The following is a 21,570-nucleotide window of genomic DNA, read 5'->3' on the forward strand; positions in this document are numbered from 1 at the left end:
GGGCAGAGACTAAACCTGTGGGGTGGTACATGCTTCCCTCAAGATGATCAATTATCCTCTGTGTTTCATTTTGCTTCTCTACATCATTAATATAAGCTTCCAGGTGGGTAACATGCCACAAAGGTTGTCACCCTGGAACTCCTACTCCAGATGTGTGTATATATCCAGTTGGACATATGGCAGACAATGCACTGACGGAAACCTTCTATCCTGCTGTCCATCCCCAACCCCCCCCCCCCCCCCCAACAAAAAAAAAATACAAAAGTTTAAATAGGAAAAATTAATTACTCCTCTTGAAATATAAATAACTTTTTTCAACTCCTGTTTTTAACTCCACTTGTTCACAAGTCACTGAGGCTAGTCTCACACGTCCAGGTATTTCCATATTTCCGGTACCGGAAGAAACGGTCCCGGGGCTATCTGTGTGTGCACGTAGGCCATCCGTGTGCTGTCCATGTGTACGTGTTTATCGTCTGTGTGCTGTCCGTGTATTGAATCAATTTGTTTCAATTTTAACCCTATGGCTTGAAAAAAAACACGGACAGCACATGGACGGCATCCGTGTGCGGTACATGTTTACACACACCCATCGACTTTAATGGGTCCGTGTGATCCGTGCGCTCCCACGAACACTGACATGTCTAGGTGTTTGCACACAGACACACGGTCCATGAAAACACGCTGACATCTGCAGAGACACATTTATTTTAATGTGTTTACGTGTGTCAGTGTCTCCGGTATGTGAGGAAACTGTCACCACACGTACCGGAGCCACTGATGTGTGAAACCGGCCTTAGAGATAAAGCCGCAGATTGGGCAAGTTATTTGTCTTCAGTCTATTATCATATCTGTTCCTGTAAAGTTGACAAAAGGTACTCATACTTTAAATATGTTCAAATAATGTAGTGGCTATCTATGCACAATCAAATAAAATGAGCAGCCACCTATACTACTGTTCCTTTACCCTCATGAAACACACTAACCTCATGTAGTGCCTGTACTCTTCTCTTTTTTCATACCACTTAATCTAACTACCTGTGCGTATTTCAGGCATGCCCCAGATTTTCCGATCAGCAGCTTTCCTATTGTTTCATGGAGTTGTAGCGTTTCACCATAGATTTTTACCTTACAAGTTGTGAAATTTACGGAACAATCCATGGTGAAAGTACTTTTCTGAACCCATCTTAATTGCATATTCCCACATTATGCTTTGATCAGTACTTTAGACTACCGAGTCAGTTTTCCTCCTTTTATATTACAGATCTTTAAATCCTTACAGTTTAACCTTGTACATTGTAAATTGCATTAATTATCCGCTGCATTATAAAGCAGTGCTACATTCACACTGCTGGTGTTGCCCGATACCTGTGTGACCTCTTACCTAGGCTTCCCTGCTACAGTGGGACAGACGCTTTCCTACGTCAGATTACGGTACATTGCAGCACTTCATGGAAAACCTACTCTATGAAGATTTCACCCTAGAGCAATCCCTATGCTGGCATTCAACCTGTAGAATAGTGAATGCAGCTCCGGACTTCATGACTGCTGCCAGAAATTCCAAAACAGTCTGTAAAAATAGCGCACGTCTTTGCCCTGTCTGTTAAAAAAAAATAAAGGCATCCATGTTCTTTTTTAAGCTGAAGAAACTTATACAGATTATTTTGACTGTTATTAGCATTTTACCGTTTACAATGAATGTAGCTGATGTCACTTATCAGAATTATGAGCCACAGACATGTATCATTTATCATAATAATTGATTATGGTTTTCCAATGTGTCAGTAAAAAATATTGGCTGTGATTTTTTTGATAAGCTGTCCAGAAAAAATGAGGCAATTTTACTCGTTGATACAGGATGTAATTCAGTATAAGTTATATATAATTATAGTTTTACAGCTATTTGCGGTTGTGTATTACTATCCCAAGATAAACCATTTTGTAATATATGCCGTATTTTTCGGAGTATAAGATGCACCAGACCATATAACGCACCTCAAATTTTGGGGAGGAAAATAGGAAAGAAAATAATTTTTTATGTGAAAATAGGGGTCTGTCTTATAGTCCGAATTTAGCTTACCGGGAGGGGGCGGTGGAGTGGGGTCACAAAAGGTAAGAGCCAAGGTCTTGATCTGTGCAAGCACCGCCTTCAGCACCATTTTTCTGAAGCCCACCGCCGGGAGATCATTGTGTGCAGCAAGGACTCCGCTCCTACCTTGCACAGCTGACATTTTCTTGAAGCCCACCATAGGAATATCAATGGCTCTTGCTTTGCACCGCCTAGACACCCACTCCTCTCAGCTCAGGGCCTGCAGCTTTGCCCCACTCCTTCCGCCGCTGGCTTGCTGCAATGGCGACCCTGCTCCTGTGTCCTTTGCTCCACCGCCTTCCCCTCCAGTAAGCTACATTTGGACTATAAGACGCATCCCAATTTTCATCTCAAATTCAGGGGAAAAAAAATCCGCACTGTTGTTACTCTAACCTTTCTGACATTTCACTTTAATGACATTTCTTTCTTTTTTATATCTCTAGCTTGTTCCTGAAATTGGACGGAAATACTACGTGGAATTTACTGCTGGAATATCTCAAACTAGGGTGAGTTAGGAATTACATCAGTATTGAGTTACTTACACCTGAGATGCTGGGTGTTGTAGTTTTGCAACAGCCAGAGAGGCAGCTTAATAACCAGTGTTCTACCTTCATGGAAAGACTATGGCTCTTGTGCTTGGGAACCAAACATGAAAACAAGCGCTTTTTAATACCTGTGCATTCGCAATAGCTGATGTTTTTGGGATATCTATTCATGAACAAGATTCATCAAGCCTGGTGTTTAGTGCACCCGCCGAAATGAAGATTGCACTGGAGTAAGAGGCACCAAACCCATTGGGAGGCATCCGCTTCTTTTTGAATTTGGCACATCTTTCAGCTGCCGATTGCCCTGCAAGAAATATACTGTAGTCAGTTACTGGAGTATATTTCTGCAGTAATTCATGCCACTTTTATGGGCCGCACTCGCTATGCCCAGTTTTCACAAAGTTGGTTTAAAAAAAAAAAAAGCACCAAAGTTGCAACATTTCTGCACAACTACTGTTTGATTAGCCACTTATTTTTTTTCTTCTTTTTCAAAGGAAAAATTAGGACTGTGCACAGCAACCATTTTCTTCCAAGAAGGGAAACCTCGACCAGCCATTAATGTCAACTGTTCTAACTCTAAGATCCAGAAGCAAGCCAGCGATGATGACTACAACTTCTACAAGCTCATGAAGTCTCAGACTGTACCCATCACTGGAGAAAACATTCCTGGTGAGACCACTAAGGCTTTGTGCACACGAGGTGTTCAAAATCTGAGTTTTCTAGTGGAAACCACTTCTGAAAATGTTCCTTCTTTGGGGAGTTTTTGTTTCCTGATATGTTTTTGAGGAGTTTTTTTCTGAAGTGTTCTTTGCAGCCTTTTGCTTGGACAGTGGCTATTTTGGGGCTTTTTCCATCAGGTGTCACTTAAAGGAGGAAGTGACATCCTTTTTTTTTTTTTTCCTACAGGGGTTTTAAAAAGCTGAAGTGAAAATAAAAACGTTCAAAAGACTGAACATGAACTGAAGTGGTTTTATAGTAGAAAGGAATGTGAAGAGTTTTTGAAGAGATTTTTCAAGTGTTTTTTTTTAAACTCTGTCCACACAGCCAAAAGCTTTTTATATACATTTTATTTCAAACTAGATGGTGGCCCGATTCTAACGCATTGGGTATTCTAGAATATGTATGTATGTATGTATATAGCAGACACATAGTATATAGCACAGGCCACGTAGTATATAGGAGCCACGTCGTATATAGCAGCCACGCAGTATATAACACAGCCCACATAATGTATAGCACAAGCCACGCAGTATATAACACAGGCCACGCAGTATATAACAGCCCACGCAGTATATAACACAGGCCACGCAGTATATAACACTGTGCACGTAGTATATAACACTGCGCACACAGTATATAACACAGGCCACGCAGTATATAACACAGGCCACGCAGTATATAACACTGCCCACGTAGTATATAACACTGTCATGTTATATATAACACTGCCCACGTAGTATATAGCAGCCACGCAGTATATAACACGGCCCACGTAATATATAGCAGTGTGGGCACCATATCCGTTAACGCTGCCATTAACCCTGTGTGAGCGCTGACTGGAGGGGAGTATGGAGCGGGCGCCGGGCACTGACCGGACGGAAGTAGGGAGGGACTAATTCTCGGCCGGGCTGTGGCCGTCGCTGATTGGTCGCGGCAGCCAGGACAGGCAGCTGTCGAGACCAATCAGCGACGCGGGATTTCCGGGACAGACAGACAGACGGAAGTACCCCTTAGACAATTATATATATAGATGCTTTGTGGGTTTTTTTGGCCTAAAAAACAATGCAGGTTTTTATAGCTTACTTTTACTATCCATGCTTTTGGTGGCATTTTTATGTTTTTTTTTTTATACAAATGCTATACATTTTATATGAGGTTATTTAAAGATTCAAGATACATTAAAGGGAACCTGTCACCCCCAAAATCGAAGATGAGCTAAGCCCACCAGCATCAGGGGCTTATCTACAGCATTCTGTAATGCTGTAGATAAGCCCCAGATGTATCCTGAAAGATTATTATTATTTATTATTATAGCGCCATTTATTCCATGGCGCTTTACAGGTGAGGAGGGGTATACATAATAAAAACAGGTACAATAATCTTGAACAATACAAGTCACAACTGATACAGTAGGAGAGAGAACCCTGCCCGCGAGGGCTCACAATCTACAAGGGATGGGTGAGGATACAGTAGGTGAGGATAGAGCTGGTCGTGCAGTGGTTTGGTCAATCGGTGGTTACAGCAGGTTGTAGGCTTGCCGGAAGAGGTAGGTCTTCAGGTTCTTTTTGAAGGTTTCAATGGTAGGTGAGAGTCTGATATGTTGTGGTAGAGAGTTCCAGAGTAGGGGTGATGCGCGAGAGAAATCTTGTATGCGATTGTGGGAAGAGAAGATAAGAGGGGAGTAAAGAAGGAGATCGTGTGAGGATCGGAGGATGCATGCAGGAAAGTACCGGGAGACGACGTCACAGATGTATGGCGGAGACAGGTTGTGGATGGCTTTGTATGTCATGGTTAGGCTTTTGTACTGGAGTCTCTGGGTAATGGGGAACCAGTGAAGGGATTGACTGAGGGGAGAGGCCGGTGAATAGCGGGTGGACCGGTGGATTAGTCAGGCAGCAGAGTTTAGAATAGATTGGAGGAGTGCGAGAGTGTTAGAGGGCAGGCCACAGAGCAGAAGGTTACAGTAGTCGAGGCGGGAGATGATGAGGACATGGACTAGGGTTTTTGCAGATTCTTGGTTTGGGAATGTACGGATCCGTGAAATATTTTTGAGTTGAAGGTGGCAGGATGTGGAAAGGGCTTGGATATGCGGTTTGAAGGAGACATCAGTGTCAAGGATTACCCCGAGACAGCAAGCTTGTGGGACTGGGGAGAGTGGGCAGCCGTTTACTGTAATGGATAGGTTCGTTGGAGGGGTCGTGTGAGATGGGGGAAAGACAATGAATTCTGTTTTGTCCATGTTAAGTTTTAGAAATCTAGAAACCCCCAAAAAATGGACACTCGAGCTAAAAAAATAACAATTTTATTGAGAGAACTATATTAAAAGTACATAAATAATACACATAGAAACTAGAATAAGTGGATGCAATGAAAAAAACAGAAAGGAGACACTAGTGCCACACACGGACGTAATACTAAACTGAAGAGCAGGAAAATCAATTGTACTCCTACCACGGGTGTATATATATCTACATATAAGTAGCATACATCATAGATTAGAACAGTGCAAAATGCGTATAAAAAAATTATTATTATGATTGTATTAAATAACCGGGCAGATGGTAACAGTAATCACAAACCGGAAGCTCTCAGATACTGAACAAGTGCAGGGAGATACTGAGTACAAGTCAAAGTACAAATAAAGTGCCTAGTGCAGACTTAGTATGGCAAGGTACCCCATATAGCTATGCTACCATCAACACATGAGTACAAATATAAAGGGAAAATCTCCTATACATAGATGGGTAGAACCTGACTAATGCCTACATAGCAGTGAAGAGGGGCACACAAGAGAAGTACCAACCTGCAGCCGTGCGTGGAAAGAGGGCTTCCGGTTTGTGATTACTGTTACCATCTGCCCGGTTATTTAATACAATCATAATAATAATTTTTTATACGCATTTTGCACTGTTCTAATCTATGATGTATGCTACTTATATGTAGATATATATACACCCGTGGTAGGAGTACAATTGATTTTCCTGCTCTTCAGTTTAGTATTACGTCCGTGTGTGGCACTAGTGTCTCCTTTCTGTTTTTTCATTGCATCCATTTATTCTAGTTTCTATGTGTATTATTTATGTAATTTTAATATAGTTCTCTCAATAAAATTGTTATTTTTTTAGCTCGAGTGTCCATTTTTTGGGGGTTTCTATGATATTTGTGATGGCGGAGCATTTACTTCCGGTGCCCTCTCTATAGGTTTACTGTTTTAGAAATCTAGCGGGGAAGAAGGCTGAAATAGCGGATAGACATTGAGGGATTCTGGTTAGTAGGGTGGTGATATCTGGTCCAGAGATGTAGATCTGTGTGTCATCAGCATAGAGATGATACTGAAAACTGTGAGATTCTATGAGCTGTCCCAGGCCAAAAGTGTAAATGGAGAGGAGCAGGGGCCCTAGAACTGAACCTTGCGGGACTCCGACAGATAGGGGGCGAGGTGAGGAGGTGGTGTGTGAATGGGAGACGCTGAATGTTCGGTCAGGTATGACGAGATCCAGGATAGGGCCAAGTCTGTGATGCCAAGGGATGAGAGGGTCTGTAGTAATAGGGAATGGTCCACTGTGTCAAAGGCAGAAGACAGGTCCAGGAGGAGGAGGATAGAGTAGTGTCGCTTGCTCTTGGCGGTTAATAGGTCATTGGTGACGTTAGTTAGGGCAGTTTTAGTGGAGTGGTGTGACCGGAAGCCTGATTGTAAGCGGTCGAAAAGGGAGCAGGAAGATAGATGGGAGGAAAATTCAAGATGGACGTGTTGTTCCAGTAGTTTTGAGGCATAGGGGAGAAGTGATATAGGGCGATAGCTAGATACAGAGGAGGGGCCAAGAGAGGGCTTTTTGAGGATAGGTGGGATTGAGGCATGTTTAAAGCTTGAGGGGAAAACGCCAGTTGTTAGTGATAGGTTGAAGAGATGGGTTAGAGTTGGGATGAAGACTGTGGCGAGGTTTGGGATGAAGTGGGAAGGGATCGGGTCAAGTGCACAGGTGGTAAGATGCGATCTTGAGAGTAGAGTGGAGAGTCGATCTTCTGTAATGGTTGAGAAGTTGGTTTTTGAGGTGGAGGGCTGGGTAGTTGGGAGGAAGGGCTCTGGGGGTTGTCGACTAAAACTGTCTCTGATGTTCTCAATCTTCTGCTTGAAAAATGAGGCAAAGTCTTCAGCTGAGATGAGTGGGGAGGGAAGATGTGCTGGGGGACGGAGGAGAGAGTTGAAGGTGTTAAATAACTGTTTAGGGTTGTGAGACAGGGAGGATATGAGAGATGAGAAGTAGGTTTGAATAGCTGTGGCGAGTGTGGTCTTGAAAGTAGTGAGGGACTGTTTGAATGCGATAAAGTGCTCGTTGGAGTGGGATCTTTTCCATCTCCTCTCTGCAGCCCTGGAAGCTCTCCTCAATTCTTTGGTCAGGCTGGTGTGCCAGGGCTGTCTGTTGATTTTGCGAGCTTTGGTATGTGTGAGAGGGGCAAGAGATTCCAAAGCTGCAGCTATTGTGATGTTATATAGAGCGTCAGCGTCATCCGCATTGTGTAGGGAACTTATGTCTGTGAGAGGGAGGAGGGATTCAGAGAGTGAATGTAGATCAAGGTGTTTAAGATTTCTGCGAGGGTGTGCAAGTTTGTGGGGTGGGGATTGGAGACAAGGAGTGGAGAGGGAAGAGAATGTGAGTAGATTGTGGTCAGGAAGAGGTGAGTTAGAGAGGTTAGATAGGGAGCAGAGGTGGGTGAAGATGAGGTCCAATGTGTGACCATCTTTGTGAGTGGCTGCAGAAGACCATTGAGTGAGGCCGAAGGAGGAAGTGAGAGATAGAAGTTTAGTGGCAGCTGAGAGGGAAGTGTCAATGGGGATGTTGAAGTCGTCCATGATGATAGTGGGGATGTCCGCAGAAAGGAAATTAAGTAGCCAGGTGGTGAAGTGGTCAAAGAAGTTGGTGGCTGGCCCTGGGGGGGCGGTAAATGACAGCCAGTTGGAGGTTGGTGGGGGCATAGATGCGCACAGAGTGCACCTCAAAGGAAGGGAGGGTAACAGAGGGTGGCAGTGGGATTGGGGTGAATGAGCAGGTACCTGACAGTAGAAAACCAACTCCTCCACCATGCTTGCTGCTGGGGCAGGGTGTGTGAGAAAGGTGGAATCCACCATAGGAAAGTGCAGCAGGAGAGGCTGTGTCAGAAGGGGTGAGCCAGGTTTCAGTGATGGCGAGGAAGGAAAGTTTGGTAGTAACAAAAAGATTGTGGATGTAGGAAAGCCTGTTGCAGACAGAGCGAGCGTTCCACAGAGCTCCTGTTAGTGGGACTGAGGTTAGAGAGGTTACGGAAATTTGTAATAAAGCGTTGATGGGAGGTAGAACTGACTGTGGGGATGTGGTGAGGAGGACCAGGATTTGGAGAGATATCATCAGCAGTGAGAAGGAGCAGAGAAAGTGTTAGCAGGTGGGAGCACGAGAGGGCATGAGGTGGCTGTCTGTGCTTGGAGACAGAGGATTGTATGTTGAGGAACAGTTCTGAGGAGGAGGTGAGATGGATGGGGAGGATTGAAGAGGAGATGAACAGTTCTTTACTAGGAGTAGGGATTAGGGGAGTTTGCTGAAAGTGAAGGATTATAGGGGTGAAAGTGACAACAAACAGAAACATTATTTACAGTGACTGTGTCCAGTTACCTTCAGTTCCCTTCTGGTTCCATTCTGGTTTTAATTCTAAATTAATATTCACACTTCTAGGACACACTTATAGGAATCACACAGCAGACTAAAGTCATTGCAGACTTGTACTATGCAATATATGTACATATATGTGCATTCAGGTGTGAAGCAGAGAGGAGTGGTCTCTGCTCATCTTGGTCAGAGAATTAAGGGTGGACCAGATGCATACAATCAAGCATTAATAATAATAATCTTTATTTTTATATAGCGCTAATATATTCTGCAGCATTGAGTAAACAAGGTCATAAATAACACTGGAGTAAGCTGGGGTTCGCTGAAAGGCATACCATGTGAATGCTAGGAGCAGAGAAAAGTCTGTGTGGAAAGCTGGGTGATGTACTATGTGCACTTCATAGACAGACAAAGCTGGAGAGCTGGGTGCATGAACATACCATGTGAATGCTAGGAACAGAGGAAAGTCTGTGTGGAAAGCAGGGTGATATACTATGTGCACATCATAGACAGACAAAGCTGGAGAGCTGGGTGCATGAGAATCCCGCAGGCGCCGGGAAAGGTCAGAGGCCCGGTGCCTGCGCACTGCAGTACTTTGCACTGCCCTGAACAGAGCAGACAAAGTATGCCTGCGCCGGAGCGTGAAGACAAGAAGAGGACATCATCGTAAGAAGATGGAAGGCCCCGGACCGGACAACGGCGACACCCACCGCAGCGGGACCGCCCCTGGGTGAGTATAATCTAACCTCTTTTTTTCATCTTTCAGGTTACATCGGGGGCTTATCTACAGCATTACCGAATGCTGTAGATAAGCCCCTGTTGCCAGTGGGCTTAGCTCATCTTCGATTTTGGGGGTGACAGGTTCCCTTTAACACATGCTGTTTTTTTAATTTATACCCAGCGTCAAAAACTTTGGAGCAATGGGAGAAAAAACACAAACTGCCTGAACAGAAACACCAAACCTACATGTGCTTATTTGTAAAATAATGAAACACTCCTAACCTAAAAACTTAAGTCAAGCAATGCCTCATTCACTTGTCAGTATTTCATCAGTATTTTGGCCAATTGCTGAACATACTAGTTTGCCACAAAATAAAAACAGACCAAGAAAAATACTGAAAATGCTTTGTGCTAAGGCAAAAAGTTTGTGTTTGTAGACCATGTTTAATGAAGTGGAAGAGTTGTAAATTATGTTCAGTAAAGTCCATAATTGCTTTACTTCTGATGTTGTTCTTCCAGTTCCTTAATTTAGCAATTTAGCTTTAGCAAATGATAAATCGGTGTCTTTCTCCTGTACTTTTTCAGACAGTTTTGGATATATTGAGCCACAGCTAGAAGCGGTGTGGAATCTGGCTAATTTGGGATGCAGCTACGTGATATGGGATAAGACCACTGAAGGCCATGAATACAATATGGCACAAATCAAATCTGTAAAGCAAGTGGTAAGAAAAATAGGATTGCATTTACTATCCTAAAAGTCTAAATATTTCACCTAACGCTATTGGCAATTTGATTGGTACCTAATACTTAAAGATTGGACTCGATGAATGGATTGTAAAGAATGGAATAGTGTAGGGTAAACTGCTCATGTTTTTTGTGGTCATGGTGTCATTATGGCTAAATTATTTTTTGTCTTTCATGAACTGTTATTATAAATTAAAGCAATTCTCTGACTTAGAAAAAATAATTTCAAAAAGCAGGGAACCTTATAAAACAACAAAAGGTATATCACTGGCTCCAACCGTCTGCAGAGCAGGTGGTCTCCGCCATGACAGCAACTGATGGTGTCTCATTCTTCCTGTCCTTAGGAGAGAGGTGGCTGGAAAGTGGCATCATAAGCTGTGTAAAGGATGTCTGCCAATCCAGTCCTTTAGCTACTGAAGACTTCACTGGTTAGGTGACCAAACAATGGGACATTATTAGTGATGAGCGAATATACTCGTTACTCGAGATTTCTCGAGCATGCTCGGGTGACCTCCTGAGTATTTTTTAGTGCTCGGAAATTTAGTTTTTATTGCCGCAGCGGAATGATTTACATCTGGTAGCCAGCATAAGTACATGTGGGGGTTGCCTGGTTGCTAAGGAATCCCCACATGTACTTATGCTGGCTAACAGATGTAAATCATTCAGCTGCGGCAAGAAAAACTAAATCTCCGAGCACTACAAAATACTCGGAGGACGCCAGAGCATGCTCGGGAAATCTCGAGTAACGAGTATATTCGCTCATCACTAGACATTATCACTTCCCGGCCCATACAGAGACAACCAGAGAAGCCTGTGTTGGAGATGCTGGGTTGTGGCAAGTGTTTAGACCTTTTTTCTTTTTTTTTTGTAGAACATTCCCTGCCTTTTGAAAAAAACATGTATATCATGTAAAATTGATGTGAATACTTTTCTGCCCAATGATGACAAAAGTATTCTATTATTATTTATATAGCACCATTAATTCCATGGTGCTGTACGTGAGACGGGGTTACATCAAAATACAGATATCACTTAAGGTACCTTCACACATAACGATATTGTTAACGATATCGTTGCTTTTTGTGACGTAGCAACGATATCGTTAATAAAATCGTTGTGTGTGACAGCGACCAACGATCAGGCCCCTGCTGGGAGATCGTTGGTCGCTGAACAAAGTCCAGAACTTTATTTCGTCGCTGGACTCCCTGCTGACATCGCTGGATCGGCGTGTGTGACACCGATCCAGCGATGTCTTCACTGGACTAAGGGCCGCGCTTAGTAACCCGATGTTTACCCTGGTTACCATCCTAAAAGTAAAAAAAACAAACACTACATACTTACCTAACGCTGTCTGTCCTCCAGCGCTGTGCTCTGCACTCCTCCTGTACTGGCTGTGAGCGTCGGTCAGCCGGAAAGCAGAGCAGTGACGTCACCGCTCTGCTTTCCGGCCGCTGTGCTCACAGCCAGTATAGGAGGAGTGCAGAGCACAGCGCTGGAGGACAGACGGCTGTAGGTAAGTATGTACTGTTTGTTTTTTTTACTTTTAGGATGGTAACCAGGGTAAACATCGGGTTACTAAGCGCGGCCCTGCGCTTAGTTACCCGATGTTTACCCTGGTTACCGGCATCGTTGGTCGCTGGAGAGCGGTCTGTGTGACAGCTCTCCAGCGACCAAACAGCGACGCTGCAGCGATCCGGATCGTTGTCGGTATCGCTGCAGCGTCGCTTAATGTGATGGGGCCTTTACAGTAAAGAAAACTAACAATGACAGACTGATACAGAGGGAAGATGACCCTGCACTTGCGAGCTTACATTCTACAGGATGGTGGGGAAGGAGACAGTAGGTCAGGGGTTGCGGTAGCTCCGATGGAGTGATACCTTTTATTGTACATTTTCATGTACATCCTCCAACATGGTGTACATGATACAATGTATGAGATGCCCTGGAAGTATCTATATTGGGGAAACCATGCAAAAACTACAAAATAGGATGAATCTACACAGACACACAATCAGGAATGAAGTGGACACACCTGTGGGAAAACATTTCTCTGGAACTGGACACAGTATGACAGACTTAAAAGTCTTAATACTAAAAGGTCATTTTAAGGATGACAGAGAAAGAAAAATTTGGGAATTCAAACTAATGAAGATGTTCAATTCTTTGACACTAGGACTCAATTTAACACCTGGATTTATGAGTCACTACATGGATACAATTCACACCTCCAACTGATGTACTCCAGATAACTAAGAACATCATTCCCACTGCCTCTCCATTTGTAAGAAAATGCCTAATTTGATTTCCTTGGCTTATCTATGGACTAATGTCCTACTGTAGTAGTCCTTAGGCTGCCACCACACTAGCAGTATTTGGTCAGTATTTTACATCAGTATTTGTAAGCCAAAACCAGGAGTGGAACAATTAGAGGAAAAGTATAATAGAAACATATGCAGCACTTCTGTATTTATCACCCACTCCTGGTTTTGGCTTACAAATACTGATGTAAAATACTGACCAAATACTGCTAGTGTGACGGCAGCCTTAAAATGTTGTGCTTGTTTCTTATTAATCTACTAGCTGAAGAGCCCGGCATTGCCTGGGCATAGTAAATATCTGTGGTTAGTTATAGCACCTCACTTCTATTATTTTCCCATAACGCCTCTCATTTTCCCAATCACATCTTTCATTTACCCCCTCACATCTCTCATTTTCTCCCTCACACCTCTCATTTTCTCCCTCACTCCTCTCATTCCCCCCTAACACTTGTCATTTCAACCTCACATCTGTCATTTTCTGATCACTCCACTATTTTTCCTCACTTCTCTCATTTTGCACTCACACCTTTTCATTTTCACCTCACACCTCATCACCTCAGTATATACCTGTATGTCATCTCCCCTGTATATAGTATATACCTGCTGTGTGTCATCTCCCCTATATATAGTATATACCTGAATGTCATCTCCTTCTATATATAGTATATACCTGTATGTCATCTCCTCCTGTATAAAGTATATACCTGTGTGTCATCTCCCCTGTATATAGTATATATCTGAGTGTGATCTCCTCCTGCATATAGTATATACCTGCATGTCATCTTCTATATATAGCATATACCTGTATGTCATCTCCTCCTGTATATAGTATATACCTGTGTGTCATCTCCCCTGTATACAGTATATATCTGAGTGTCATGTCCTCCTGCATATAGTATATACCTGCATGTCATCTTCTATATATAGCATATACCTGTATGTCATCTCCTCCTGTATATAGTATATACCTGTATGTCATCTCCTCCTGTATATATATGTACCTATATGTCATCTCCTCCTCTATATAGTATATACCTGTGTGTCATCTCTCCTGTATATAGTATATATCTGTGTGTCATCTCCCCTGTATATAGTATATACCTGTGTGTCATCTCCTCCTGTATTAGACCTCGTTCACACGTTATTTGCTCAGTATTTTTACCTCAGTATTTGTAAGCTAAATTGGCAGCCTGATAAATCCCCAGCCAACAGGAAGCCCTCCCCCTGGCAGTATATATTAGCTCACACATACACATAATAGACAGGTCATGTGACTGACAGCTGCCGTACTTCCTATATGGTGCAATTGTTGTAGTTTGTCTGCTTATTAATCAGATTTTTATTTTTGAAGGATAATACCAGATTTGTGTGTGTTTTAGGGCGAGTTTCGTTTGTCAAGTTGTGTGTGTTGAGTTGCGTGTGGCGACATGCATGTAGCGACTTTTGTGAGATGAGTTTTGTGTAGCAACATGCGTGCAGCAACTTTTTGTGTGTCGAGTTACATGTGACAGGTTAGTGTAGCAAGTTGTGTGCAGCAAGTTTTGCGCATGGCGAGTTTTGCGCGTTGCGAGTATTATGTGTGGTGCCTTTTGAGTATGTGCAAGTTTTGTGTGAGGCAACTTTTGCATGTGTTGCAACTTTTGTGCATGTGGCAATTTTTCCGCGTGTGCAAGTTTTGCGTGTGGCGAGTTTTTCATGAGGAGAATTTTGCACTTGTGGCGAATTTTGCAAGAGCCTAGTTTTTGCATGTGGCGAGTTCTGCGCGTGGCGAGTTTTGAGTGGCGACTTTTGTGTTTTGACTTTTATGTGGCGAGGTTGGTGTATTTGTGGTGAAATGTGTGCTGAGGGTAATATGTGTTCAAGCACGTGGTAGTGTGTGGCGCATTTTGTGTGTGTTCATATCCCCGTGTGTGGTGAGTATCCCATGTCGAGGCCCCACCTTAGCAACTGTACGGTATATACTCTTTGGCGCCATCGCTCTCATTCTTTAAGTCCCCCTTGTTCACATCTGGCAGCTGTCAATTTGCCTCCTACACTTTTCCTTTCATTTTTTCCCATTATGTAGATAGGGGCAAAATTGTTTGGTGAATTGGAAAGCGCGGGGTTAAAATTTCACCTCACAACATAGCCTATGACGCTCTCGGGGTCCAGACGTGTGACTGTGCAAAATTTTGTTTCTGTAGCTGCGACGCCTCCAACACTTTTCCTTTCACTTTTTTCCCCATTATGTAGATAGGGGCAAAATTGTTTGGTGAATTGGAAAGCGCGGGGTTAATATTTCACCTCACAACGTAGCCTATGATGCTCTCAGGGTCCAGACGTGTGACTGTGCAAAATTTTGTTTCTGTAGCTGCAACGCCTCCAACACTTTTCCTTTCACTTTTTTCCCCATTATGTAGATAGGGGCAAAATTGTTTGGTGAATTGGAACGCGCGGGGTTAAAATTTCGTCTCACTATATAGCCTATGACGCTCTCGGGGTCCAGACGTGTGACTGTGCAAAATTTTGTTGCTGTAGCTGCGACTCCTCCAACACTTTTCCTTTCACTTTTTCCCCATTATGTAGATAGGGGCAAAATTGTTTGGTGAATTGGAACGCGCGGGGTTAAAATTTCACCTCACAACGTAGCCTATGACGCTCTCAGGGACGCGCGGGGTTAAAATTTCACCTCACAACATAGCCTATGACGCTCTCGGGGTCCAGACGTGTGACTGTGCAAAATTTTGTTTCTGTAGCTGTGACGCCTCCAACACTTTTCCTTTCACTTTTTTCCCCATTATGTAGATAGGGGCAAAATTGTTTGGTGAATTGGAAAGCGCGGGGTTAATATTTCACCTCACAACGTAGCCTATGATGCTCTCAGGGTCCAGACGTGTGACTGTGCAAAATTTTGTTTCTGTAGCTGCAACGCCTCCAACACTTTTCCTTTCACTTTTTTCCCCATTATGTAGATAGGGGCAAAATTGTTTGGTGAATTGGAACGCGCGGGGTTAAAATTTCACCTCACAACGTAGCCTATGACGCTCTCAGGGACGCGCGGGGTTAAAATTTCACCTCACAACATAGCCTATGACGCTCTCAGGGTCCAGACGTGTGACTGTGCAAAATTTTGTTTCTGTAGCTGCGACGCCTCCAACACTTTTCCTTTCACTTTTTTCCCCATTATGTAGATAGGGGCAAAATTGTTTGAATTGGAAAGCGCGGGGTTAATATTTCACCTCACAACGTAGCCTATGACGCTCTCAGGGTCCAGACGTGTGACTGTGCAAAATTTTGTTTCTGTAGCTGCGACGCCTCCAACACTTTTCCTTTCACTTTTTTCCCCATTATGTAGATAGGGGCAAAATTGTTTGAATTGGAAAGCGCGGGGTTAATATTTCACCTCACAACGTAGCCTATGACACTCTCAGGGTCCAGACGTGTGACTGTGCAAAATTTTGTTTCTGTAGCTGCAACGCCTCCAACACTTTTCCTTTCACTTTTTTCCCCATTATGTAGATAGGGGCAAAATTGTTTGGTGAATTGGAACGCGCGGGGTTAAAATTTCGTCTCACTATATAGCCTATGACGCTCTCGGGGTCCAGACGTGTGACTGTGGAAAATTTTGTGGCTGTAGCTGCGACGGTGCAGATGCCAATCCCGGACATACACACACACATACACACACACACATTCAGCTTTATATAGTAGATTTGTAACAGCCTGAAGAAGGAGCCTCTGTGCTCTGAAAGCTTGCAAACATATTATTTTCTGGTTAGCATATAAAGGTATCACTCCTAGAATACTTTTGTCATCATTGGGCAGAAAAGTATTCACATCGATTTTTCTGGCTAACACGGTGCCACAATATAATTTGTTATTGTAGAGAAATATCATGTAAAAAAAAACCTTTAGGGAAGAACCAAATGAATGATTTTGGTATGGCCCCTACAGGAAAGAAGGGTCTTGTAGCTTGTTCCACCCGCCGCACCCTTTTATTGATGCTTGGGCCAATCATTATTCCTTATTTCATAACCACACAGATCCTCTGTAGAAGAGATTCTTGCCCAGGTTATTGCCATCTAGTAACAAAGCAGATAGAAAAAAAAGATCATCCCCAGTTTACACTAAGACCCCCCCATAGCATCCACATGGGCTGCTTCTATTGTACAAAGGCCTTTGAATTTCTCTTAAACACATCTAAAAGGTCAGACTGTTTCACGGAAATTTTCATATACCTGGTGAAAAGTTATTGCAATTATCAGTACAAGGATTGCGCACCAAGATGGATTATAATGAGAACATTTTAGGAAAGTAAGATGGTGCCGAGTAGTTGCAGCTGGCTATTGTTATTAGATCATCCCACATTGGATAGTGTCCACAGAAAGTTCACAAAGTATCACAGGGAGTCAACCTTGGCAGACGCCCAAAATGTGGTCAGATCCTGCTGCAGATTTCCCTAAGTGGCCTCTTGTACCAGCGCTCCATCCCATATGACCTCTACAACCTTCGATTGGCATCTGCTGTCATGTGGGTGAGTATATCTGCCTTCACAGACTGGCAAAGAAGCCCTGCCGGTGGGACTGGAGAAATCATAACAGAGGCGAGTATGGGCTTTTTTTTGTTTACGGTATATTTATAACTCACAGATTTCAATGCTGGTCCACCCCCACTGTATTCCATATTTATTGCATTTTTTAACCACCCATTCTTGACGTTGGAGAAAATCTACAATTGACAAGTTACAAATTGGAAAAACAGTCAAATCAGACCAATTTCCAACATGAAAATGACATTAACTTGTGGATAAGATTAAAAAAAACTATCACTTTTTTCCCTTTATTTTCAGCTCCGGAAGGACAATTTAATTGCCTTTGACTATGACCTTTATCTTCATGAAAGACCATCAGAAGTACGTGACCACTTACTTATATAGAATGAATGAAACCTCTAAGATTTTCCCTTACTCTTTTAACCATTTACTGCTATTTCCAGGAAATTGTGCTTTGTAGTGTCCATATTGTCTGGATTCCTGGAAAGCCACCCAAAGTGGACTACAGTTGTACAGAGGATTCAGAAAACGGCTCTGGAAACAAGTCCGAGGACGGATCTGCGTTCCTGGGGAATTTTAAATAAAAGGAGTATTTTCATAACGAAGGGATAATTTGTAAGAATTTATATTGTGATAGGTTGTCACCTTTTTAGGAAACCAAACCGGTCACTGTAATTTAGTTTTTTTTTTTTTTTTATAGATTTCATTTTCTTTTCAGTCCAGCATAAAACCACACACATTTCCGATGTCAGGAGCATCCAGAACATAACCATGAGATAAAACCTGTAAAATGTAGCAGGAATTGCTTGCAGGTAACAGGTAATTACAGTTAGGCCAGAGTCAGATGTCCGTTTTTGTGTGTGGTTTTTGTTTTTAGCAGCTAGAACATGTAACTATTATCTGCTTATAGTATATGCCCATGTCTTGTTTTTTGTTCTTTTCAGACTAGTTTTCTGCAAAAGAAACAAACATCAGTTTTTGATCCAATTTTCAGATCAAAATCTCCCCATCAAAAACAGCGGTGTACTTGGATGGTTTCCGAGCGCTGTTTACTAGATGGCAAAATGGGAAATTTAAAAAATATATATTATTTGGATGCAAAAAGAACACATAATGGTCCATTTTTTGCCTCGAACGCAAAAAAACAACAAAAACGGACATCTGAAGAAAAAAAAATCCTTTAATTTTAGCCAGGTCATAGTATATGATCCACACTGGACAGGAGCACCATGAAAGTGGTCCCAACGGCTCAGCTCAGAATTCAGGCAGAGCCAAGCTAGAAGCTTCCGGTGCAGAATGACACCGACAACTGTCGCCTCTCGTGTGATCTATGGGCTTTTATCATATTAATCAGGTGGGCAGCTGCAAAGTATAGACACTGCGATCATGTAGTAGACTCCATAACCAAATAGCTGCCAAGATGTTTATGCTATGGCCCAGTATCCATATAGGGGTTTTAGGATTACCTAGCACCTAATACATTGGTATCATGTAAATATAATAAGATGTATACAAAAAAAAAAGATGTCTATTTAGACTACAATTCTTGCATCCGTTGTGAATAGGTCTCTTACACATATGCAGTAAGTAGTCTGGCAGTGTCAGGGGGTTCCATGAAATTAATACTTATTATTAATGTTAAATGGGATGATGATCCAGCCTCAAAGTCTTGCAAAAAGGTTTTTTTTTTGTGCAAGTTCTTAATATGTAAACAAATTTGGTCAAGTGTCTGACATTTCATCCGAGTTATGGAAAGTAGTGTAAATTATAGCAAAACTGTATTTTGGGTGGTAGCTGACAGATTTCAGACTGTGGCACAAGCCGCCTTAACATGCACCAAATGTGTTAAGATCACTGCATGCCATCATGGCTTACATTTCATCTCTGAAAATATGTGATCGTCAGAAGACTCTTTTGCAAAAGGCCCAGTGTGACCAGATCTGGATGAAACCAATGTGTTTCCAGAATACCTTATACCAAAATCTGTTTTCTATGACTCTTCCATGTTCTGACTATAACGGACCTGTGGTAATGTACAAAAAAGAGTGAACACTTTCTTCTGACAGTGTGGACAACATGTTCCAGCAGTTCTGGGAATCGATGATTTGTGTGCTGGTTCTCCATACTCTGTTCAGTTGTAGTTATTCAGCGGCAAAATCAGCACCCAATACCTTGAACTTGCCGCAGCTTTCACCCTTTTCACAGGTCAATTAATTACGCAGATTTTTTTCTTCCATGAGTGAATGAGATCTCATCCATAATGCTGCTGCAGTAATATTCAGCAGAAGGAAAATCCACGGTGTATCTGGCCCCGAAGTGGGGAAAAAATGGTACCGGTGTTAGTGATTTTCACGTATGGATTAACGACAAAGCTTTCCTATTCTTTGCAATGTTAAAACATCTGCAGACTTGTATCGCCACTTTTCATTTATGCTGCCCAAGAAAAAAAAAGAGATGTCTCTGTCATTTTTGACAGACAAGGTTGGTAAAAAAAAGCAAACAAACCATGAACATAAGAGCACCAGCATAGAATACAATGGGTATGTGTGCTATTTGTGAAAAATATGGATACAACGTTTGCTTGAAATATGGCCATGTGAATGAGGCCCTACAGAGCATCAATACCTTTTGTGGGGCAAGTGGGCATGTGCACAGCCAGCTCATCATGTGCCCACCCAGCTCATCATGTGCCCAGTGACTATAGGGAATGACACGGATGTGTATTAGCGTTCGCTTAGCTCATCCCTATTAATGTTGTGTATCGCTTATGTCCATCTGATCTATTATCGGGTCTTTCTGTTCTGCCCTGGGACTGAAAATATTAACTGCATTGCTATAGATTTAATACACAAAGATCATATATAAAAGGTTTGTAAATATCACTATCATCTATTTTTCTGTTAATCTCTGCCGTAACGCTTCACATAAAATCTATTTTAAATAAAATCTTCCTGTAAAATTGTGTGTGGGTTCTGTGCGCCCTACATAATGCTCCTAGATTAACATGTTAATTAAAAAAATAAAAAAATTATGGATTTTGCTTTGCCACCTTTTCACCAAAAAATAGTCAAAATTTCAGATGTCAATTTATTATTGCGTGAAACAAGGTCTCAAAAACCGCACATATACATACAGCCTTTTGGAATATGGACATGTTATTTTGCTTTTGTTTGCCAGAAAATATAAAACAATGAACACTTTTTTACATTTCCCACTGTTTGCCAGCAGAAGGAGCCAATCTGAAAAGGTGCTGAAGGCTTGGATGTAGGTTGTTTTTTTTTTTTTTTTTTGTCTAAATACCAATGTGTAGCATCTTTTTTTATTTCTATTAAATACATCAATTCAATATATGTAGAGTTTCAGTTATATATTAGCCAAAGATGCAGAGGTGGCAATGTATAAGGGAGAAGTTATGGCACAGCACTATGTTGTAACTAAAGAGAGGGTACCAAGATATACGAGAACAAGTCTTCAGCATATTAAAGGATTATCCTCAACTTATGTCTTGAGCAGCACACAGCTCTCCTTGTTGCTGGGGTGGTGGACCCTCCTCCTTGAGTGACCGTTCTAGTTCAGTAGCTTCGTCCTACTGCGGACCTGCTACTATGACATTCTAAAAGTGCTGGTTCTGAAGTATACACTGTAATGACTATCTGCATACAGAGATAACCGGGCCTTTGAATAAGCACACAGCTCAGGACAGTTAGAGTAGTGATTAGGAGAGCCGCTCTAGAAACTGCCAATGGGACAGGTTGGTGATTTTGCAAGACTGATAGTAGATTGTCAGGAGCTGACATGAATGTGGAGGGAAGGTAGCAGACAACAGCTATATTGCAATCAATGAGAACTGACTAGGATGTCAGGAGTTAACTCAGCTTTGAATATAACTACTCCATACACTCTCCAGTCTCTGTTGGCAGAGTTCCTTGGCTACAAGCTGTACACTATGCAAGATAACAGCTCTCTCAGCAGGAGAATGAGGAATCTGGATGCTGTAGGGGGAAAACAAGTGCACAAATAGGGTAAAGCCTTGATGGTGGAGGGTAGTAAAAGAAGAATCAATTGTACTCACCTAGTGAAGCTGTGTGAGACTATAAAATGATTCCGATACTAGCTACCCGATGGCTGAGAGGATTCCACCAGATAATTCAACCAAGCACAAATAAAAACACATTTTAAAAAGTGGCTGTGCTGCTGGAAAACAAAGTAGTCTCTTGCTGCGGTTATTTTGAAGGTTGCAGTCGTGTTTTAGTACTGTACCTGGCAC

At 42.4% G+C, this 21,570-nt stretch overlaps 1 protein-coding gene across 1 annotated transcript in view; it reads left to right on the forward strand.

Moving 5' to 3' along the window:
- The window catches only part of LOC138638263 (retinoic acid receptor responder protein 1-like), an 82,341-nt gene extending 62,079 nt beyond the window's left edge, over positions 1-20,262 (forward strand). Inside the window, exons 2-7 of the mRNA XM_069727433.1 lie at positions 2,530-2,592; positions 3,126-3,300; positions 10,296-10,432; positions 17,601-17,663; positions 17,747-17,918; positions 18,004-20,262. Coding sequence (XP_069583534.1) covers positions 2,530-2,592; positions 3,126-3,300; positions 10,296-10,432; positions 17,601-17,663; positions 17,747-17,887 — 579 coding nt within the window. The 3' untranslated portion in view covers positions 17,888-17,918; positions 18,004-20,262. The remainder of the gene's footprint in view (positions 1-2,529; positions 2,593-3,125; positions 3,301-10,295; positions 10,433-17,600; positions 17,664-17,746; positions 17,919-18,003) is intronic.
- The last annotated feature ends 1,308 nt before the right edge of the window (positions 20,263-21,570 follow it).

The sequence above is a fragment of the Ranitomeya imitator genome, chromosome 5 (assembly GCF_032444005.1).
Source record: "Ranitomeya imitator isolate aRanImi1 chromosome 5, aRanImi1.pri, whole genome shotgun sequence".
Classification (NCBI taxonomy): domain Eukaryota; kingdom Metazoa; phylum Chordata; class Amphibia; order Anura; family Dendrobatidae; genus Ranitomeya; species Ranitomeya imitator.